This window comes from Ilyonectria robusta (genome assembly GCF_021365365.1).
Source record: "Ilyonectria robusta strain PMI_751 chromosome Unknown BGZ61scaffold_2, whole genome shotgun sequence".
NCBI classification, from domain to species: domain Eukaryota; kingdom Fungi; phylum Ascomycota; class Sordariomycetes; order Hypocreales; family Nectriaceae; genus Ilyonectria; species Ilyonectria robusta.
Genome location: NW_025764436.1, coordinates 1,797,936 through 1,820,266, shown reverse-complemented (window position 1 = coordinate 1,820,266; position 22,331 = coordinate 1,797,936). Strand labels below are relative to the sequence as shown.

At 54.5% G+C, this 22,331-nt stretch overlaps 7 protein-coding genes across 7 annotated transcripts; 3 read left to right on the top strand and 4 right to left on the bottom strand.

Annotated features, from left to right (window-relative positions):
- The first annotated feature begins 1,081 nt into the window (after positions 1-1,081).
- BGZ61DRAFT_441335 (cation efflux protein) lies at positions 1,082-3,269 on the top strand. Its single transcript, XM_046244569.1, has 8 exons — positions 1,082-1,273; positions 1,334-1,383; positions 1,430-1,474; positions 1,532-1,682; positions 1,737-1,817; positions 1,872-2,008; positions 2,073-2,387; positions 2,451-3,269. The coding sequence occupies exons 1-8, from the start codon at positions 1,189-1,191 to the stop codon at positions 2,808-2,810; spliced, it is 1,224 nt and encodes a 407-aa protein (XP_046110759.1). The 5' UTR covers positions 1,082-1,188; the 3' UTR covers positions 2,811-3,269.
- A 5,599-nt stretch (positions 3,270-8,868) lies between these two features.
- BGZ61DRAFT_89537 (uncharacterized protein) lies at positions 8,869-9,589 on the bottom strand. Its single transcript, XM_046257192.1, has one exon. The coding sequence runs from the start codon at positions 9,389-9,391 to the stop codon at positions 9,005-9,007; it is 387 nt and encodes a 128-aa protein (XP_046110758.1). The 5' UTR covers positions 9,392-9,589; the 3' UTR covers positions 8,869-9,004.
- A 1,231-nt stretch (positions 9,590-10,820) lies between these two features.
- On the top strand, positions 10,821-13,900 carry BGZ61DRAFT_441328 (uncharacterized protein). The gene has a single exon (XM_046244568.1). It carries the CDS (start codon positions 11,063-11,065, stop codon positions 13,406-13,408), a length of 2,346 nt encoding a protein of 781 aa, XP_046110757.1. The 5' UTR covers positions 10,821-11,062; the 3' UTR covers positions 13,409-13,900.
- A 310-nt stretch (positions 13,901-14,210) lies between these two features.
- On the bottom strand, positions 14,211-17,048 carry BGZ61DRAFT_583825 (P-loop containing nucleoside triphosphate hydrolase protein). The gene is made up of 2 exons (XM_046256337.1): positions 16,732-17,048; positions 14,211-16,681 (listed from the first exon to the last, which is right to left on the bottom strand). Exons 1-2 carry the CDS (start codon positions 16,994-16,996, stop codon positions 14,265-14,267), a joined length of 2,682 nt encoding a protein of 893 aa, XP_046110756.1. The 5' UTR covers positions 16,997-17,048; the 3' UTR covers positions 14,211-14,264.
- A 223-nt stretch (positions 17,049-17,271) lies between these two features.
- BGZ61DRAFT_526975 (heat shock protein DNAj) lies at positions 17,272-18,027 on the top strand (the record flags this gene model as incomplete). The annotated part of the gene is made up of 3 exons (XM_046253039.1): positions 17,272-17,346; positions 17,401-17,444; positions 17,496-18,027. 3 exons carry the CDS (start codon positions 17,272-17,274, stop codon positions 18,025-18,027), a joined length of 651 nt encoding a protein of 216 aa, XP_046110755.1.
- A 576-nt stretch (positions 18,028-18,603) lies between these two features.
- Positions 18,604-20,316, bottom strand: BGZ61DRAFT_340517 (uncharacterized protein; the record flags this gene model as incomplete). Its single annotated transcript, XM_046239316.1, has 3 exons — positions 18,604-18,796; positions 18,852-20,080; positions 20,134-20,316. The coding sequence occupies 3 exons, from the start codon at positions 20,314-20,316 to the stop codon at positions 18,604-18,606; spliced, it is 1,605 nt and encodes a 534-aa protein (XP_046110754.1).
- Positions 20,317-21,642: 1,326 nt separating this feature from the next.
- BGZ61DRAFT_472340 (uncharacterized protein) lies at positions 21,643-22,277 on the bottom strand (the record flags this gene model as incomplete). Its single annotated transcript, XM_046248326.1, has 2 exons — positions 21,643-21,960; positions 22,077-22,277. The coding sequence occupies 2 exons, from the start codon at positions 22,275-22,277 to the stop codon at positions 21,643-21,645; spliced, it is 519 nt and encodes a 172-aa protein (XP_046110753.1).
- Positions 22,278-22,331: the final 54 nt, after the last annotated feature.

Below are 22,331 nucleotides of genomic sequence, written 5' to 3'. Positions count from 1 at the left end.
CTGATTGGCTCCTGGAAGCTTGTCGATGGAGAGAAAGGGACTTCAACAGTGCGATTCGTTTGTGATGCTCGTGCTTCTTTCCACACTGATACGAAAAAGGAATTAGCTCGATTGAAGTAATGGGAAGAATGGATCTGGACCCTGGCTAATGCACGATGACCTGTTGCGCTTTCTAAGTCAGGCAGCGACTCGGATGGACAGCCCACGATGCAGAATGACGATCGAATGACATGTAGGCCTAAGATGCAAAGACCCAAATGAAGTCTGGCCTGGTGCTGCAAGTTTCACTATAATATTTGCTTCGAACAGGTAGGTATTCGAGGTATTCACCGGCATAATACGCCGAATGGCTTGTTCTGAAGCATTCTGCGGCAGTGTTACAGAATGCATCCTTGTACATAGCTCGACTTAGATGCGACACAACGAAACAGCGTCTGGCTCATGTAGTCTGGACCTTTGACACTGCGAAACTGTGTCAGCTGATTTGAAATCACCAGACAATTCATGTAAACTTAGTGTTTGTGAAATCTCGCTGCTTCCCTCCCTTTCACCCTGAGCATGCTCTAGTAAAGCTCAGCGTCATCGCCGCCGTCATCAATCAATCATCCTCAGTGCTACGTCTGTCGCCGTAGCTTTTCAACCGACGGCACACATCCTATAAAGGGTAAGAATCAAATTCTCGGAAGCAGGTACCGAGACCTGCGACTTGCCGGGGTTATCAGGTGGTGCTTGACAGGCCGGTGTCACCACCGATGTTGGCGTTTCGGCAAATGCAATGCACCTGTCCGAGATCGATAAGTTAACTGTGGGTCGTACAAACAACCTTGATGAATATCGTTCCTGAATCGTCATTTATTTTTGCCTGTGAATACAAGCGGGATGCGAACGAGCCGTCGTAAAAGAAAATCACCTCTCTCTCCACCAGAGGCCAAATCGCCGTCAATTGCGAACGTTCCTTGGATTCCATGGTTCCTCGCGTAAAATCGCCCACCATCAGTTCAAATCGTGTACACATCGGTCAGACCATCAGTCCCACCTCGATATATAAAAGCCGTGGCCTCTCCGCCGGTCGCAAGCACGAGGGACTGCCCAAGTATTTCCTACCTCAACCTCACTCACGAGATTCAGAATCAGCAGTCAAATCCCGAGTCTTCGCAACCTCGCGACTACCGATCATCGAAGACAAATATGGCGAGATTCAACGTCACCCGCAAGCAGCGCTTGATAGCCACCATCGGAATATCCTTCTCTTTCTTTATCGCCGAGCTCGTGGGTCCGTATACTCGAAGCTTATAATGGTGGCTGGAGTCCAAGTTAACACGAGTTCGCGCAGTTGGGTTCTATACGCACTCACTTGCCCTAATTGCCGACGCATTCCACTATGTACGTCAATTGGTGTCGGTCGAACTACGCGGACTAACGACAGTAGCTAAGCGACTTGATTGGGATCGTAGTCGCATTGGTCGCGCTGATGGTTCGTTACTATCGAGGACTTACACCGAGATTCACGATATACTGAGATGCGCGATAGGTATCAGAGCGCACTGAGCCAGCGCCACAAGGATATACATTCGGATGGCAGAGGGCAACTTTGCTAGGTGCCTTCTTCAATGGGGTATTCCTGCTGGCGCTGGGAGTCAGCATCCTAGTCCAGGCCGTGGAAAGGTTTACCGACATTACACGTAAGTCTACCTAAGAAAGAATAGGGAGGAGGCGAAGAGTTGACGGTCGAACAGCTGTGGAGAAACCCGAACTGGTTCTCATTGTTGGCGGCGTCGGGCTGGCCCTGAACGCTCTGGTCATGTCATTCCTTCATGGTGAAACCCTTTCCCCCTCGGTGCCGAGTTCGGTTGACTGATATTCACCATCAGAACATGACCACGACCACGGCCCTGGACAGCCGCATGCGCATGAAGAAGACCACAGCCATGCTCATGGACAGCACCAAGATTCCGCCGAGACGCCTGGTTGTGACACGACCAGCGAGTCTGAAGCCCGCCTAACTCCCGTAAGTATTCGCTTCGCTTATCTTGTGAGTTGCCACCTCGTGTGTACTAAGTATAGCACCACAGAGCTCCAATAGTCATCACGAGCACAAACATACAGCAGTGGTGGACACGTCTCCCGGCAGGGACTTGGGTATGCTCGGCGTATTCATCCATGTCATGGGAGACGCCATCAATAATATCGGTGTGATAATCGCGGCAGTGATCATCTGGAAGACAGATGGAGAGGGGCGGTACTACGCTGATCCTGCCGTTGGCGTCTTTATCGCCATCATGATTCTGCTCTCGGCGCTTCCATTGGTCAAGAACAGCGGCGCCATCTTGTTACAGATCGCGCCCCGCGGAATCAACCTAGATGACATCAAGCATGACATTGAGATGGTGAGCAACTACGTGTCCTGTTTAAGAATTTCAAAGTATCTTTACCAATGCTCATGACATTAGATCCCGGGTATCGAATCTGTTCACGAACTGCACATCTGGCGGCTGGACCAGCGCAAGTCTATCGCATCTGCCCACCTAGTCGTTGATGGTAGAACCGTCAAGAGCTTTGCGGACAAGGCAAAGATCATCATGGAGTGCCTTCACGCTTACGGGATTCATTCAGCAACCCTACAACCGGAAGTGTCGGCGGCGGGACCGGTGACCCTCTCGGAAGACCCCCGTGAGACGCAGACCACAGCAATAGAGCTTGGGTCGAGCGTGACCAGCCGGCGAAGACGAGGCGGGCAGAGCCACTGCCAGCTGATTTGCGGCAGCTTGTGTGACGGGATGAGGTGCTGTGCGCAAGTCCAGATGCAGTGATCAGCGCTCTGACGTTGTTGCCGCCTCAAGTTGGCGGAATACAATGGCGGGGGAAGAGGGGTTGGTCGTCGTGTGGCGTTGGTTACGTTGCCAATCTAGATCCCTGATTGTGGTGTTGCAAAATGGAACCCGATATATCCCTGTTTAGTATAGGAGGGAAGATCCCTGAAGTCAGCTGGCTGAACGGCTGAGCAATGGGCCCTTTGAAGACTGAGGAAGTGGGGGATCTTCATTTAGCAGAGATGGCATTTTGCGAGGGAAGCTCCTTTGCAAACGAGTAACCTAGGAGGACTGGGTGACTAGACCGTGAACCCGGTCATGGGATGCAAGATATGTTATGGGGCAGTATAGTAAAGGGTGCGCCTCTCGGTGTTGAGAGCCGATGACAACCCGCAATGTCCCTAACAGTTTCCACTCCGATGAGATGCAGCCACACCAAAGAAGCAACCTTGGCGTCAGCCGGCGGCCAGCCTCACGATGGCATATGCAGAAATCGAACCATTCCTTTGGAAATAGTGAATGGCAATATTGGCACAGCAGGTTGCTAGCCTCAAAGGGGCAAGTCGGCGAGCCACGCGTCTGGAGATCTCAGGGCCGGCGATCATCCGACGGGGCTGCTGCTGGGTTGCTGCTGGGCTGCTGCTGGGCTGCTGGGCTGCTGGGCCTGTGGCGAACAACATGGAGATCAATTTGGAATCCTGGGGGGATTCTGGCGTTACATTGACCAGGTTGGGGGCCCTGGTATCACATGGAACGCCATGTCACCCCCATGACTGCGAGACTCGAGGCTCGGACACTTGAGTTGGTTCTCGAAATCTGACAAGCAAGACGGCCCAGGGACGGGCCGCTCATAGCCAGTCCAATAGCAAAGGAAATTATGGACGCTTGCCAGCGTTGGAACGGGATGGACTGCGGAGTTGATCGTGTTAGTCAAGTCACCACACCCAAGAAGGCGGGCCAAGAGAGGTGACGAGCTTGCCGCACGCAACTGGACCGCCGCAACCGCAAAGTGATTGGATTCGATGGGCAAAAGAAACCCCTCCCCCACGTTCCTGGCTGTCCATCATTGACGGGAGGTCGTCGAAGTTGAATTGCGGCTTGGCATCTATCCACAAGTCAAAGTGCGGTGCATAGCTCCCTAGTAACTTAGACGAATCCCTCGTAGTGGATTCGGTAACGCGGGCGCTAAGGCGCCAGTTAGAGCCTGCAAGCATCTGTACAGTACGGAGTACGAGGGACGGAATTCGAGCCTGATCCACGACCCTAACGAGCCCGAGAGCGCGAGCCGAGCGCAATCTGAGTTCCAAGCAGTCGGAGGAGGCCAGCGGCAGGGGTCGTGGTGGTGGGTTGGGCGGCATATTTTGGGGAAAATGTGACATGTAACAGGAGCCGGGATGGGGGGAGCTCATGCGGCCGCTCCATGCGCGCGCCGACTGGGGCGGCTCATTTCCAAGCAGCGGCAACGGTCCAAGACAATTTGATTTGATGCCCGGGGACCATATGCCTCGCAGCGAGTTGAGATGAGGCGGCTTTATTTGGCTGCGCCTGGACTGGAGGATTGACGGCCTGTGCTGTACGGAGGAGGGGATTTAGTTGCTTACAGTGGGCGGTGAGCACAGGGCAGATGGAGTTTGGAGCTACTTGTTAGCCACCCTAGGTCCCTCGACACGTGATGGACGCCACGGACAACGGGGTGGTGAGTCGGAGCCGCGTGTGATACAGCTGCGTCTCAAGTTCGGTCCCGGGCGTGTTAGTACTCGATGTCGGATAAGTCGAAGAAACTCGCAGACAAGGATGAGGTATACCAAGAGGAAGGGGAAGGTGGATTCCTTTCCTTTCTTTTTTTGGGTTTAGTTTGGGAGGGGAGGCATGTTAATCCCTTGTTGGATTGTTGGAGGGAACCTTGTTAACGATGCATCTCACTGTCACCCTCACCATCATCCTCTCTCCCTTGAGCATTCGTAAACAATGGCGAGGCATACACGCGGCACCAAATTACAAAATTACACGACCAAGGCCCTTTCAACGAATCTCAATTGTGCCGGGCCGGAGTTGAGAGACAACGGGTTGCCGTCGCTAGGGCATCCACTTCCTGAAGTAGACGTGGACCCGCATGTAGTTGCTTGTGGCTTGTCTGCAGCGCTGCAGCCGCGCACAGGCTGAGGCGAATGATGTGGGTGGATTTGATATGCGTGCCAAGGCTAAACGCACTACCCGTACTGAGGTAGACAGGCAGGCAGACGCATGGCCTGCGAGCTGGTGGGTGTGTTGGAGGGGCGTCGGTACGCCGCCGCCATCGTCATCTTCATGCATCGTCGTCATCAAGGCACGAGAAGGGAGCAGGATTACCAGCCACCGCCGTGGATGCTAGCCAAACCCAACAAGCAATGAAGAGCTGAAAGCTGAAAGCTGTGGCATGCGACAAAAGCAAGCGTCACCGAGCAGCTAATGTGCCAAGACCACTAAGACGATCTTGTCACGGATTTTGCAGCAGAAATTCTTGAGGCCTCAGACCTAGCTCCGAGTTGACTCGGCCGACTGCCGAGCGGGATGAAGATCAGCAACCGGACTGGCTGCATTGAGCACCGAAAATGTGGATGCGATCACGGCAGATCCCACCCTGATACGGGGCGCACACGGCCAACCACTGAAGACGTCACTAATAATGCTAGTCAACACATCACAGCAGCTTTCCATTGCAGATGTTCTGTGTCTTGCATTTTTTTTTTTTTTAAGGATTTGATTTTCCGACAGTCATATGCCGAACATGTTCAATGTCACGGCGCCTTTACCTGTATGTTTATACATGTAGCTAAGAATCGAAAACATTTATATTCTAGTACGTATTGTGGCGATGTCACGAATAGCTCATCATTCGTCGTTGTGGACTGTACAGCAGTGATGTGTCTGCCGATCATCGGGGGGAAGCTTGAGCCACAGCCAAACAGAGCTGATCCAGGAGCTTACCGAGGAGGGGGAGCTTGCGGATAATGACGAATAATACCCCGCCGAGCCATCGAGGCAAACTTTGTCTCATCTTCTTTGAAGAATAGCCGTTGTCTTAGATCATAAGCAATGATTGCAAACAGATGTACTGGCTGTGGCCGACGGCAGAGAGGAAAGACCCTGAACAAAACCCTCAAGTTGGGTGAGCATCCCGAGAAAAGTCACTGGCTTGAATTGGTGGGTGGGCCGTCTCGGCAGAAGCAAGCGAGCCGGCGAGTTGGTGACCGACGTTGCGGCGAGTGCATGGAGTTGGAATGGGTGTGGCTCCACTGAGGGAGACGGCCATGGGTCATGGCCCGAATGATGGATGAAGGGGGCATCTTCTTGACGGTCCTGAGGGAAAGGTCTTTCTTTTCTTGTATCAAACTAGCTCTGCTCTGCCAGGGGAAGATGTGGCTGTCAATGAAGCAAGAGTTTCCGAGTTTCCGGACCCCGATGGCAAATCCCGAATTGCCACGCAACAGTCTTGTTGGGGCTCTTGTTGGCGTTCGACTGACACTGCAACCTCAGACGCGCCGTTGGGCTTGACTCAAGCTCCAACACCCGCGAGTCGAGTCCAATTTACGCAATTACGTACAAACCGCCGGTACTTGGGGGTTCCCAGGGCACTTACAACCCCCGGAGGATTTATGTCCGGCACTTGCTGAAGAACCGGTGGGTGCGGTGAATTGAAGAACTTTTGGCATTCGCCTGCCGAAGGGATACCGAGTTGAGGCAACACATAGTTCGTTGCCCACAGTGGGGTGCGTCGTGGTGATGGTTGCTGCTGTGTTGTGAAGCTTGCTGATGGTTGTCGACAGCGACGCACTACGTACAGTAGCGTCATGTGTGCTTTTTCACTCGGGCCAGTAACAGCAGAAACCGCCCAGCAGGTAGCGAGCAGAAAGAGGCTTGTGGCGGGCGGAACGTATCGAGAAAAAGCAAGTCATGGCGGATGATGGACGGGTGGGCAAATGCCATGCTGGGGCGACTGGGGTGCTGGAGACGATGTCGATTGGGTGTCAGTGCCACTCCACACTATTGATGCCCTACCTGAGGCTTACAGAGGTGCTACGTGCTACGTACTACGTAGTAGCACGAAGTACGCGATGGCGGAGGGGATCCTTTTGCAAATCGAGAGCCATGGATGGAGATGGCGGTGCTGTCACGAGTACGAAGTGCCCAGGCTTACACCCCATCGTCCATGGTAAGGTGGACGGAGCGCCAGTGCGCGCGCAGCGGGACCGTTACCGCAGGCGTCATTTTAGCCGGGCATGCTCATCTGGTTTCCTCCAATTCTTACGCGCTGCTGCGTGCTTGGCCTCGGCACGCCTAGCCTCCCGTGGCCTGGCGCTGGCGCTGGCGCTCGTAGAATCCCAGGGTCGGGCCTGATGAGGCTGCCAGCGCTCCGCCTTGGCGATGGATCCTGGGTGAGCTCCGCCGTGGCGACAGGGGGTGAGCGCCCCGTAACCCATATCCCATAACCCATAACCTGGCTGCGCCCTTGCGCCCACGCCGACGACCCAGCAGGGCCAGCACGAGCCCTGGGCACTGGGCACTGGGCACTGAGCACTGGCCCTGGTTTCGGGCCCCCGGCTCCGTGAGAAGCCTCCAAGTTGGAAGTCGAGGGCAAGCCGCAAGAGGATAGGAATCCTTGGCTGCTGCGTGTGTGCCGCCGGGAAGACCCTGGCTATCCGACGCGCCGGAGGGCTTTCACCGCATTTTGGACATTTTGGGGGCCAATGGCTTGGGGTTCCAGCATGGGCGTTTCTTTCCTGCAGGACAAGGTGTTTGCTTTGCTGCTTGGTTCTCCATCGCATCGTCGGCGAGCGCTGTGGCGACTGGCTGACAGCTGGGGAGCTGGAGCCGTGGGCCGGGGTCTGAAGCTGGGTTGCAGTCCGTCCTGTCGTCTACTTCGTACATACGGATGGCCCGAACGACCGTCCATCGACCATCTCCATCCTTTGGGGCCTGGACCTCCGTCCGGTCCTTTTTTTTCTTCTTCCTCCTCCTTCAATTGTAAACAACTTACACTAGCGAAATAATCCCCTTCAGGGCGGGAAACAAAGGAACCAACAACGGGTAATGCTTTACACCCCTGGACCGGCTGCCGTTAAACTATTATGGAATGGGATCGCTCGCGCCGAGCTGCCCTGTTCGCATCCACCCCTTGAGCCTTGGAGAGAGACGATACTAATAAACATTGCTGCTCCCATCCATCCCACACGTTAGAGGCTTTAGACCGTGTCCCTCTCAAAACCTCCGATGATGGCCCCTCCGCCCCCGCCTACTCAGCGTCACCTGTGGAACTCTGACTGAGAGGGGAGGCTGTCTTGTACTAATTTCTGGGCTGGCGTGAGTGAGCCACTGGATCGATCCGGTTCATGGTCTCGGCCCCAGTTTCACTGCCGGCCGCCTGTGTGTCTGGCATCGTGGCCTATCCACCCGCACCTGCAGCAAGCAGCCAGCAGTCGGCGGCATCTGGGACATTGCCTGGGACATCAACACCCTGGAACATGGCGTCGTGATAGCCGACGACTGGCATTCACATATACCCATTCCTGCACGAGCACCCTTGGACGAACAGACCGCAAGAGGAAAAGAAGCCCCGGACTTCCCTCGGTGAAGATCGCCTCCCCCCCTCAGCATTATTCATCCTCAACCTTTCTCGTCCACCAACCCATCGGTGCTCCCGCCAAAGCGGTCCGCCGCCCTCCGATCCGCTCCATACACCTAATCTCCACTCTGCCGACCATCCCCTCCATCATCCCAAGAACCCACCGAGCTACTGTACCACTGTACGTACTACGACTTGTGCGTGCTACTACGTGCATCGGTAGTACGTACTGCGTAGAGACCTCCAATAGGTACCCTCCGACTGGTGCAGCAGAGCCAGAACCACCTGGGGCTAGCCCATCAGCCACGACGACTCAGTAAAAAAGGTACCGACCAGCCGACCCTTGGCCCTAGGGCGCTTGGCTTGGCGCCTCCTCCCCCGCCGCCGCCGCCGCTTCTCGCTGGCACTACGCAATACGTCCCTGTAAGGTAGGACGCCAAAAAGTGCCTGGATACCCAAGGTACCTGTGGTGGTCTCCAGGGCTGTCTGTGGCACGGCCCTGCCGCCCTGCCGCCCTGTCGTTCACTGAAGGCCACTGCCACCCGCCCGACCTGGCGGTCCCGGCCATCTGGATCAACCACCAAACACCCACCTACATCTGCAACATCTCCCAGGGCGACCTCTCCATTGCCTCGCTCCAACCACCTACACCAAACACTTCCAAACACTCCAAACACTCTAAGCTCGGACTGGAAACACCTGCTCCCTGTACTCGCGTCTCCTTCTCATCTGTCGTCTCCCTTGCTCCAGGCTCCCAAGCATTCAGACATACCATCGACTGCCAACCGCCCGCACCGCTCCCTCTTATCTCTCCCACCCGGCCTCTCACCACCCGCCTCAACCACACGCAGCATCCGCCCTCGCCCGTCCTTGCTTTAGCCACCGACGCGCCCACGTTTCGTCCTTTCTCGCCTTTTTCGCCTCTCAAACTCCACTTAGCCTTATCGTGCTTCCTCGCCGAGTCCATCTCATCCATCATCCCGCCCCTCTCTCCAAGACACGCGACAGCTCACAGCGTCCTCTATCCCGCACGCGCCAAACCCGCCGCCGCCGCTGCAACGCCCACGTACTCCAAGTTGACCGACCTTGTTAGCTACGCCAGCATCAACCACCAAATTGTACTCATCTCCGTTCCATCTCTCACCTATGCAGCGTCTTCGAATCTCCATCTGAGCGTCACCAACCCCCCAGTTAGCAACTGGCCAACCCCGGACCTTGTGTCGTCACCTTCACATGCTACTCGCAGAGGTTACTATGTGCCCACCCCCAGCTCGAAATCCTTCGTTCAACGTTTTGATGATGGCTCGTCGCCTACATTAACTTGACGGCGCTCTCCTTCGTACCTCTCTTGTCGAGCTACCTGCGTGCCACCGATATGCTCGGCCGGCTCTTGCACCTGGGCTCAGGCGGCTCCTCCGCCGTACCCACAGCGCAGACAGCGGCCAAGATGTCAAGGCCCGTTTCTTCACTCGAGTCTGTCCAGGAAGACATTCATACTCGGAATCTTCTTTTCCCGGATGCACACGCCCTCTACCAGCATCGTAACGACCAGGTCTTCCCTCTCTCCTCAACCCCCACCACCCCAGCCACTTCAACCGCAAACGCCTTCGACTTCAGTGGTGATGTTGACCTCGATGTCCGGGATGTCCGTGTTATTGTTATGCAGGATGCTCTAGGCCCTTCGAATGCCTCGCTCCTCTTTGATAGTCACCCCGCTCCGCCTCCGTCACCAACTCAACGAAGCGCTGTACCTCATGACTCACGAAGACCGCCCCCGACTTCGCCGCGCAAGAGCAGCCTGGGAAGCATCGTTCGACCTCTGGTCATCCAGACCGACGGTCCCCAGCCCCCGCCACGTCAAGGTGCTTTTGATCGTCGAGCATCACTCCAGGGTCGAAATCAAACCCAGGCAGAGACCGAGGTTCAGCGAGCTTCACGCGAGTATCGAGAGGAATTAGCCACATTCTCAGGATGCATCTTCGGAAACTCAGAACTGATGTCTTACAAAGGCACCTCAACCAAAGTCCATGTCGTCCCTGGAGAGACCCGAGTCAATGATATCTCGAGCTCTATTATTGGGGATGGCCGCAGCTCCATCGGCCGGTCAAGCGCTCGCTCGAGCAGACTTTCACAGTCATACTCTTCTCAAACCGTCTCACCAACACATGGCTCAACCCTCGGTAACCCACACTTCCGCCAGAGCGAGAAGAAGAAAGTTCTTATTACACGCCTCTTTCCCGTAAATCTATCCGTCGATGATCCAGAATCCAACACTACTCCCCCAAGTCGCTACTCGGATGAAAATGTTGGCTTTCCCTTCCCCTCCACAGGCGACGAGCCTATGCCCAAGAAGAAGAAGTCTCAGCCGAAGCAGCGACGGACACCAATGTATGCTGTGGTCTTGGTGGTCCAGCTTCCCTCTTCGCCTGCCTCTTCGACAAGATTCCCTCCGGCCACGCAACCCAAGTCGGCACACCGCGAATCGAGTTCCTACACTGACCCAGAGTTATTTTCCTCGTCCTTCAGCTCAGCTCGACCTTCAGGATGGACCCTGGTTGGTTCTAGCACCTACGGCGATACAACAGACTCGGCCTATTCGATCGACATTGAGGATAGAATCGATTCACTTACTCAGCATTGGGATATCATCATGCGGACCTTGACTCATCTTCAGTCCGTCGTCGCAACAATCTTGGGAACGATGCTGAAGCAAGTCGATATCACATCTCCCAGTCCTTTCTCGGCTTCAGCCGTCTCAAACCATGGCAGAACTCCTTCCTTTTCGGATAGGCGCAGCGGCGAGCCGCCCCGCGTAAAGCCACCCAAGAGCACAACCAAATTGGTGTCATTGTGGCCCAACTGCCTTGCAGATGACACCAACATCGCGGGTGAGGTAGATGCCGCCAGGCACAGGATCGTCATGGGACTGAGTGCGGCAAGGGTTGTGACTGGCCAGGGACGATGGGGGATTTGGCGTGATGAGGCCCGTTGGATTTCCAAATGGGCCGGGGGCATTGAACGGGGGCAGTTCTTCTACAGCCTCCTAAGTGGCTTTCTCGCAACGCATACCGATTGGCTTCAAGCTCTCTGCCCCCCTTCCTACCGGAAGCGACTTTTCCAACAGCAAAAGAACCGAAGCGACGAAGACTTATCTCTCCCGGCTCGAACAATTATTATATCCGAAGACAAGATGGCTGCTCGCCGTCTCATTTTCCTCCTTTCCGCCTTTCTACCCGCAAACCAACAGATCCCGACTTCACGAGCCCATCGACCAAGCACTTCAACCTCCGTTGGAACCTTCTCCAACTCTCCTCCAACTTTCATCATTCCAGTTCTCAGGGAGGAGTCTCTTCGGCGCAAGATTAACCGTAGGACTGGGTTGCGTCGAGCTTCTCACTCTAGGACAGCGAGTCATAGCGCAAGGGCTTCCACCGTCCCTCTTCAGCTCGCTCACTTGACCATGGATCGAAATCACGAACGGCGTGTCTCTGATGCTGCATCAATCCGTCCCTCAAATCTTCCAATTTCCGGCAACGATTTCATGAGCAGGAAGAGCAGTGCCGCGACAACCACAACCGTGATGCCGGAGACAACGATGCCGCACTTTTCCACCGCGCAACGAGGCGATAACCGAAGAAGGCCACGGCCTAGCAGCAGTGGAAGTGTTGCAGCCGACGACCTAAAGCGATCTTTGAAACGAGGCGAAATCACTGGCCAGATGAGCAACGCGAGCAATGATTCGAGGAGCCAGAGCTCAAGATGGGGTAGCGTCATCAGTGGGCTATGGAGCGCTCGTCGCAGGGACTCAACCACACTCAGTAGCTACAGCCAAGGGGATCCGAAATCACCTACCAAGCAAGCGTTCCACCGACCGGATAAGCTATCGCAGATGGTGGAAGAGGCCGCTACTCTTTCCGAGTTGAATGCAACATCCTCCAATGGCCCACGTCAATCAATGGACGGTCGACAGGCGGGCACACCTCGAGATTTTGAGGGACGCAACCGGGAGCCATCGCTCCGACCTGAGCGAACACCTGATCCAAATGGGGCCTTCGAATCGCCAGTCAAGACATCCATCAATGCCGATGACGGCATCATCGATGTGGATATTCCCTTTCCTGATTACATGACGTCTTTTGAGTCTGCCATTAGCTCTCCATCGAGCAGTGGTTACTTGTCGACCCCCGGCATGCCAGGCGGACTGGATTCATTTGAACAAGTATCCCGATTATGTGTCGATGGGGACTTGCCCCTGAATGCTGCTGGCTGGTTGAATCGCTATCACCCAGACTTTTCTCTCCAGGCCATCCCCCCACAGGAGGATCTCCTGGAACAGGTCAGGGCATCACTTCGCGCTGAGCCAACACCCGCTCCTGCCAACCCGCTTGGTGGGGACCTCACTGAGCGATGGGTTGATGTCAGTTGCGTGATGATTGCCGATACTACCACAAATATGATTACGCGTATTCGATACCGCCGGCTGGTTAAGCCAAGAGCCCCTTCCGATCGTCAATCAGTTGGGCAGACGGGACAATCCAGCTCTTACGGCGGCGCACTGCTGACCCCTTCTATCCTTCCCTATGAGACCCAACTTGAGGAAGAATGGATTGAGGAGCGCATCGTGCAACCAGATGAGACGCTCAGTGAAGCCGTTGAGAAGGTTATTAGTCTCACACAGGAGGCCAGCAAAGACCACTCGTTGGCTTCTTCGCAGACACATAGCGAGGTTCGCGTGAGCACCGACGGCGAGGAGCCGATATCCGTAACTGCACCAGAACCGCCGGCACTACCACAGATGCCTCTGGAAGTTCCTCGAGTGCAATGCAAGACTGTGGTGCTCTCTGCCCTCGAGGACACTATTCGCGAGGTTATCGACCTTCGGGAAAGGGGTTACTTGAGCACGAACGGTCACTCACGGAATGCTGGATCCCAACAGAACCTGCTTCATGATGCGATCAGTCTCTGGTTAGACAACCTAGACATCGCTGACACATAAGCTCATCGCGGGAACTGAATCACCCCGAAACCACACCTAACGAATTTCATGATTCATCTCTTATTTCTCTTTCGTCACATTTACCCTAGCGATCTTCCTTATCGGAACTTATCTGATTACACGGATGTACCACCACTTATTTTTCTATCGAAGACAATCGAAATGATACCCATTGTGCGATGCACGCACGCACGAGATTTGGAAGCGGCTTTGCCCCATCTGGGAGAGGGAAAGCAACAATACATTGCCCATATACTCTTACTTGTTTCCTACAAGCCCCTTTTTATCAATTTTCCTCGTCTCTAGCATTTGTCATTGATTCGGCATATGGGACCCTGTTAAGAGCTGCGCTCAGGAGAACTGTTTAGGCTTCCTCGCGAAGCCAACCTACAAGAAGGTTGGCGTTATGTGAGGGATGTGAAGCCGTGGGCTAGCTAGCAAGCGATTCAACATTATTAGGACAGAACGTAATAGACTTTATTGGGAACTGAGTGCTTAATTCGTAAGGAATGACGTCGATCCCCTGCAAATTGACTCGGCGTGCTTGCCATTGAAGCCATAGAGCAGTAATGGACCGCTTAATCAGAGATTGCATGTCGTTCATCCTTTTCAGCATTTCGCAACTGGACGACGAGGCATCAATGGACATAACCCGCTTAAAATACGATGACGTAGCTGACCCGAGGGACTGGGACAGATGGACGCTTCACCATTGAAATGGTGCCTCAAGCGTGGGGGTCATTGGCCGCGCTAACATGAGCCTCAAGTCCATAGACAGTCACATATACGGGGGACAGCGCTAGGTCGCATTGAATCATTCGTATCGCTATAATGACCATTATATACCATATTCGTCTCACCTCTTCTTCGTCGGTCGAGCATTCTTGGCCATTTTTTTCGCCTTCTCCTCTCTGGCTTTTCGGATGTCGTGGACGCCCTTGAGCTCCTTCTTGCTGCCCATGCCGTCGCGGAAGCGGCCAACACGGTTCTCCCTCGCCTCGGAAACGCGCTTCTTGCGGACCTCGAAGTCATCGCGGTACTTGTCGGCCTCCTTGGGTGCCTTCTCTTGCTTGTGCTTGTAGCGGACACCCGTCGGCAGCTGGGTCGTGTTGCCGGGGCGTTCCGCCTCGCCGACATGCGGCAGCTTGCCCATACGGTTGGCGCGCTTCCACTTGTCGAAGCGGCCGCTCTGGAAACTGGCTGCGATCTTGACACCACTCTCGCCGCGGATCATCTTGGCTCCCTTGGAGCCATCCTCGTCGTTGTCGCGAGAGACGTACTTCTTGGACTTCTTGTCCCAGCGCATCTTGGAGCGGGTTGGGTCGGCGAAGGCCTTGGCGGTATCGTCGTTGGTCAGATCCATTGTCACGTCGCGGGCAGCTTCCACAAAACTTGAGCCTGCGCCGCCGGAGTGGACGCCGTAGCCACGCTCCTCGGCCGCGTTGACTGTGCGAGGCGTGTAGGACATGAACATCTCCGAATCTCGCCAGTTCGTCTGTCCCTTTTTGGAGTTACCCGTGTTGCTAACAGTCACTTCCAAGCCGTCGTCCGAGTCGTACTCGTCCGCTTGTCCGTCGACCTCATCCGCATCCTCGTCAGAATCGACATCCATCTTGGTACCAGACGGCAAACCTTCAAGGCCGTCAAATTCATCCTCCTCCTCCCGAGCCTCGGTTTTCTGTTGCTTCCTAGGCGTAATTCTCTTTCGCAACTGTTTCATGACCTCAGCAGCTCCAGCTGTCGACCTATCTCCATGGCCGACTTCAAAGATAGTTTCTGAAGGTCTGAATCCACTGATTCTTGCCAACATGTCTGTACGCGCTTGCTCTAATCCATCGACATCCTCCCCGAACAAGGGGTGGAGTTGCACCCAGCCTTGAGTTGCCACCAACTCGCGTGAACGCTTCGCGCTCTGACTTGCTGCCGAGTTCCTCGTCCTCAGGTAGAGCTTCTCTGCTTTGACAGCGACTCCTCGTAGAGCAGAAATATCATCACTGTCACGAAGAGTCTTGTTAAACCATTCCACATGGCCCTCGACAGAATCACGCTTCAGTGCTCCCACAACCACATCTTCGGCAAATGACGGCGATGGATTCTCCTGACCAACAACCAGCTTCTTCCCCAAGAAAAGTTGCAAGTCCAGAAGATAGGGTGCATCGGTATCTCTCACGAGACTGTAACTCCAACCCCGTCGTCCAGCACGAGCTGTTCGGCCGACACGATGGACAAATACCTTAGGCTGCGGTGGGAAGTCGAAGTTGATCACGTTGGCAAGAACGGGAATATCAATACCTCGTGCCGCAACATCTGTGACCACCAGAATGTTCGTCTTTCCCCTCCGGAAGTCTTCAACTTGGATTCGTCGAGCGGTCTGGTCGAGAGAACCATAGACGTATGAGACGGCAAAGCCTGCCTCAATAAGTAGGTTCGCCAGGTACTCGACGTGATGCTTTGTTGCTGTAAAAACAATGGTGGAGTGCTCGGTTGGTTTACTACCCGTAGACTCTCCTCGTTTCCTCTTCTTTGAACCTTCCTGGTCTTGCGGTTCCTCAGGTTGCCCAACTGGCATTTTGATAACGTCGTGAAGGATATGCAAAAGTGACCCTTCCTTCTCAGCACCCTTGACGGAGAAGAAAGCGCTCTCTAGGTCGGGAGAAACCTTGGTCTCTGCATCAAGTCGCACCAAGCTAGGATCTTGCAGACCAGCACGCGCAAACTCAACTAGGGACGAGGGCAGCGTTGCAGAGAAGAGCAAACTCTGCCTAGAAGGAGGCAGGGCGTGAAGAATCTCAGTCAATTGCGCCGCGAAACCCATTTCGAACAGTCGATCAGCCTCGTCAAACACAACATACTTGACTGAGGAAAGATCCAAATTCATCTCAACCTTCAAATGAAGGAATCGACCAGGTGTGGCGATGACAATATCCGGGTTGGCCGACATGTATCCAAACTGCTCCTCCAGACTATCACCACCAACCAGCAAGACGCACTTTAAGTCGGTTCCGCGGCCAAACTCCTTAACAACTTTCAAAGTCTGGATCGCCAGTTCTCGGGAGGGAGAGAGAATAAGTGCTCGTGTTCCGAACCGGGCGCTGTGGGCGCGCAGTCGTTCGATCATCGGGATTACGAAGGCAGCCGTTTTTCCGGAACCAGTCCTCGCCATTCCGACAACATCTTTTCGGTCAAGAATCAAAGGGATCGCTTTTCGCTGGATTGGGGTCGGGACCGAGAATCCTTTCCGCGCGATGGCCTTCAGAAGATGGCTGCTGAGACCTTGTATGGATTAGCTTTGAGCCTCTGATGGACGATGGGAGAGTCCGTACCCATTGCCTGGAAGCCTCCGCCCTTCTTCACCGTCCTTCCCTTCAGGTTAGTCGCTTTTCTGAAGGATGCCGCCTGCTGGAGAGCAATGAAAGCCTCGTCGCCGTCATCATTGCCTGGCTCCTGGCCGTGCAAGAAACCGTCGAAGTCGAGATCGAGGCCCGAGGGGCCGTCGTTGCCGGCATTATCGCCGTCGCCGGGGTAGATCGAGCCGAGAATATCGACCTCGCCCTCCGAAGGAGTTGGGGAGCCTCCATGTTGACGCATCGTGACTGCCTTGACAATCAGATTGAGTGGTTGGCAAATTGTTAGCGATGGGAGAGCCGCGAAACTGACCGCAGCCAATTTTTTTTCTGGGTCCGAGAGTCGTTATCTTATCGCCGCGGGGCAGGTGGATCCTGCTTGACCACCCAAGCTTTTGACTCCCGCATCAGAGCTAACGAACATGCCTTCACCATTCTCCATCTTTCAACAACCAGATTCGACGTCGCAGAATACCTCCCTACTATACACTTGGAAGCTACAGCATCCGGTAGCTCAATATGGCCAGCAAGGATACAAAAGAGGATAAGGATGCGCTCGATGCGCTCGAGGCTGAAGCCAAGGAGTTTGATAAGGTTTGTTTGCGACCGGCACAGCCATGCGTGATCAATGCTGATACCCTTCTCCAGGATGCTGAGATAGACCGAATTCTAAAGGCATTTCGCCTTGATGCGTAAGATTTGCCTTGGCCTTGCATCCCATTCCATGCCTAATTATGCCACAGATATGCCGTACTAGATCTCCAGCCTGGTGTCCCCGAATCAGACATCAAGATGGCCTACCGCAAGAAGTCACTCCTCATCCATCCTGACAAGACCAAGAACCCTCTGGCGCCCGACGCCTTCGATCGGTTGAAAAAGGCGCAGACGGAGCTGATGGACGAGAAGCACCGCGAACGGCTAGATGAGGCCATCGCCGACGCGCGCATGCTGTTGATGCGCGAGAACAAGTGGACAGTGGACAGTGAAGAACTCAAGACAGATGACTTCAAAAAGATGTGGCGCAACAAGGCCCGCGAGGTGCTCGTCGACAACGAGCACCGCCGCCGCCGTCAGATGAAGGCTCAGCTGCAGGAGGAGGGTCGCGAACAGCGCCGTGTCGACGCCGAGACGGACGAGCGCAAACGTAAGCGCCAACACGAGCAGGACTGGGAAGCCACCAGGGACGTGCGCATCAGCAGCTGGCGGCAATTTCAGAAGGGCAAGTCGGGCGAATCCGACAAGAAGAAGAAGAAGAAGCTCAAGCCTATTGGTTGAAATATGGAAGCCGACGGGGGTCCGATTTTAGTGTTGAGAGGACAACGCAAGGTTGGAGGTCAAGGACGCTGCTCAACATCACGATGCCCTGGATGGTCAGTGAGTTTTAATAATGACGATGAACTGTTTGGACTCTAATTAAGGCAGACAAGAAGCTATGGCCGGGCCATCAACCTCTATCCATCATACGGGGGACCGCTTTGGCTGCGCCCGGTAAGTACACTGACCAGTGGTGATGTGTTTGTGCCTGTGACTATGTGTCGTAGCTCCCAATCCTTCTCACCAGCTCAACGTATTGCCATGCACCGCGTTCCGATTTTCAGCACTCGCACGTTTGGTATACAAACTGATTTGAGGAGAGTGGCCTCCATTGGAGCTTTCAGCCCGCTCATTCTATGCTACAGGAATAGTGTACAAGATCCGAGCACTGGCAGATCTACATGAGTAGTCGGGTAGTCTTTAACCCTCCACAGACGCCTTACAAATAATATCAACCTTTTGAACACCAGCCAATGCGCTCCCCGTCCGCCTCTAGTATGTCGGTTCCAATGCATATGATACAGGCCGTTGAAACGATCAGCTCGAGCCCGATCCCGGGGACTTGCTTTTCGGGTCCTCCTTGGGCTTTTCGTCAGTCTTCTTGGACGTGGTGTCTTCATTGGCGTCTTCGGGCTTCTGATGGGCAGGGTTGTTGGTCAATGTGTGCCACATCGACTTCAGGAAGCCCTCATCCTTGTGAGATTCGGGATCAGAAGGGTCCGCTTGAGCGCTATTTGACAGTCAGCCTGCTTCGTCATCATCTTCATTGATTTTGAAGAGCTTACTTTGCAGCTGAAGAGACATTCATGACACGTTTCGCCGTCTTATCTCCCATTTCGTCCGCAAGCATCTCCACGATGGTCCTCTGGTTTGCGCTGAGGTACTTGGGCATTGCCACACGGAACTCCACCTTCAAGTCGCCACTGCCACCACGCCGCGAGCCGAGTTTCTTCATGCCCATGCCGGTGAGAGTCATCTTGTCGCCAGTGTTGGTGCCGGTGGCAATTTTGACATTAACCGACCCATCCAAGGTGGGAATGCTGGCCTGGCCACCCAACAGGGCGGTTGTGAGAGGAAGGTTCGCAGTGTACAGGATGTTCGAGCCTTCTCGGCGGAACTTGGGGTCCTTGGCGACTCGAACGAAGACATAAAGATCTCCGTTCTGGGCTCGGGCGTTGGGATCGGCAGAGCGTCCAGTAGCGGGGGCATCGCCTGCTCCGTCTACCCTGAGACGCATGCCATCTTCGATTCCGGCAGGGATGTCGACGGTGATCGACTTCCTCTCTCGAACCACGCCGTTTCCTGAACAGGTTCGGCACTCGGATCCCTTGGGGATGGTTGAGCCGGTGCCACCGCAGGTCCCGCAGGTAGACGCCATCTGGAAACCACCCTGCATGAAGTGCACACGAGTTCCGGTGCCATTGCAAGCCTTGCAAGCACTCCTCTTCGTTCCCGTCTTCAGACCATGGCCTGTACAAGTCCCGCAAGTGGTCAAGGGAGTAATGTTGATCGTTGTGGCAGTACCTTTGGCGGCTTCCATAAATGAGATACTGGCTTGGACCTCAATGTTGTCACCGACCAAAACCTCCTGCTGATAAGGGTTGCGTGCACCTCGGCGGCCACCGCCAAAGGGGCCTTGTTGTCCCGCAAAGGCGGAGAAGATGTCGTCGAAGTTGAAGCCACCACCGAAACCTCCCTGTCCACCACCGAAGCCGGAGAATGGATGACCCCCACCGCCAAATGGATCACCGCCGGGAGCTCCTCCGCTAGGATCAAAGCCAGCGGCTCCAAATTGGTCAAACTGCTCCCGCTTCTTAGGGTCGGACAATATCTCATAGGCTGACTGGATGTCGGCGAAACGCTCCTTCGCACTGTCGTCCTTGTTCGTATCGGGATGGTATTTTTTGGCCAGGCCATAGTATGCCTTCTTAATGTCGGCAGCCGATGCGCTTTTGGTGACTCCGAGGGCTTGGTAAGGGTCTTTCTGGGAGACAGAATTCGTAGCATGGAAGAGCTATTCACACAATCAGATAGTGATTCAACATTACATTCGAGGTATTTACTCACTCGTTTTGAAGGAGGGGCTCTAGCATCTGCCCTCAACCTCGGTCGGTCCCGGGAGCCGAGACGCAACGCCACGGTATGGAGCTGAGCTCCTTTGCTTAAGCATTTGATTTTGGAGCCGCAGAAATGACTCTGCGCCAGGACCCGGGCGGGGGCCGCGGCCTTCGACAAGACGCTGGAATTCATTTTGAACTGGAGTGATTCATCTGTCCTAGAGCAGAAACAAAAAATTGCAAAGATAGGTAACCCCGGCGACTTAGCTCCCCGTGGTTACTTAGAAATTCTTAGAAGTTCCGAGACTTATCCCAACTTTTCCAGCCGGGCTTAAGCCGAGGAGTTGGTGCCTCAGACATCAAACGTCGTCATAGGCCGACGCCGGCAATCCGTCTCCTGCCACCCGCTTTAGCTGGCCGCCCATTGGCTGGCGGCTGAGAAATCAGGAACGGCTCAAGATGCCGATGCAAAGCCGAAGCACTAGCTTATCTTATCAGCCGCGATGCCGACCAATTTAATTACTTCGTCAATGCCGTAGAGGCTCGTCGTGATGGTGTATGATCACATGAAGGGTTTAGTCAAGATCTCAGTATTCCCTATGGCCATGATCCAGGCCTCGTAAAGCTGTACTGTGGCTTATGCCGAAAGTACCCCGAAACACCGCCAAAAACCGAGATGAGCTCAAATCTCGATGAATGGTTGACAAACAAAGTCTAACCATGGACATATCGAAAAGAATTGGTTTTTGAGAGAGAGAAATTGGGATTGGCTTAGAGTTCGGGAAATCTTGTTTTGCTTGCGAGAGATTTCGGAGGTCTACACTCATACCCATTCAACCCTCAGTGAAACATCTACAATCGGCTCTCGAAGGAGCAAGTCACGCTGAGGTGGTCTGACTCTGCCCCTCCAACCACCCGCAATGTTTCTGCAAGGTTGCATCATATTGCCCCCTGTCCCAATCCAGAACTGAAGTGGAGTGGAGTACTCGCAGTGGTATTGGCCCTGTGAACGGAATCAGAGAAAGTGTTTGTCTCAGTTGCGGGATACCACTGCAAAGGTGTAGTCACAGCATCGGGAATTACAAATGCTCGCACCGGACTCGTCCGCACTGATTTCGGGGACACTAGGTTTAACGGAGATGGTTGTTAGTACCATGGGAGGCAGCTTTGCACGTAGGTTGAAAAATAAATTGTCTACAGGATGTCAAAATGCGTTGTGGCCAAGATAATACGAGGACCAGCGCGTGGGTGCTTTTCCAGTCACATCGTATGTCACGGCCGGGGGACAACGGATAGGTGAAGAGCAAAAATAAGTAAAGAGGTTATTCCTCTGCTCAGCAATGGTATATTGGAATTCGAAACCGTATAATGACTCGTCTATGCCGTGAGTGTGTGATTGCTGTAAAAATGCCTGTCCCGGCCTGGCTGATCGTTCCTTGAACAGCAATGCCCAAACGCCATATTAACCCCAAAACTCCATCCAATATGTTATTCCCTTATTCCCTTGTATGCGCCGTGTTTATTGCGCCTTCGTGATTCTGGAACTCTTTGAGTCACGCTTGGGATCATGACGGATCTTGTAGATGAAGTCCACAATCACATCATTCTCCTGAACGCCCAGGCCGTTGAAGTGTTTCCGCACCGCGAGAGCAAGATGGTCTTTGCTCTGGCGCCGGGCTTGTCGCCGTCGGACCATTGTGGGCGAGTGGAGGCCGATGCCGCTGGGCTGCGACAGGATCCATTGTCTGTAAGGGTTCGAGAAGGAGGTCGGGGTGGTCAGGTGGTGCTCGCGGCGGTAGGCATGAAGGACGTCTCGTTCGAATGAGGACCATTGCAGCTGTGATGGTAGAGTCAGCGTCTTGGGCTTCCAAACACGTGGGGCGAACGCGGCGATGGTCCGTTGAGGGGCCGTGAGACAGGCGGGAAGGATTGAAGGAGAGAGGGGTGACGAACACTGGGAGGCGTCGGCTCAGCAGGAGGCGGCGCCGGGACAACGGCAGCAGCGTTGGTGACTTCGCGAAGATGAGAGTGGCTGTTCTGACTGGCGCCGCGGCGCATCTTGGTTGAGGTGTGGCCGTTGCCATTCTTCTCCTTGGAATGAGGAGCGTCCGACTTGGAGTCGTCGTGGTTGCGGGAGGACTTTGCGGGCGGCATGGCGGATAGGAGCGGGTGAACAGGGAGGTTAGGAGGTGGTAGGAATTGCTGAGA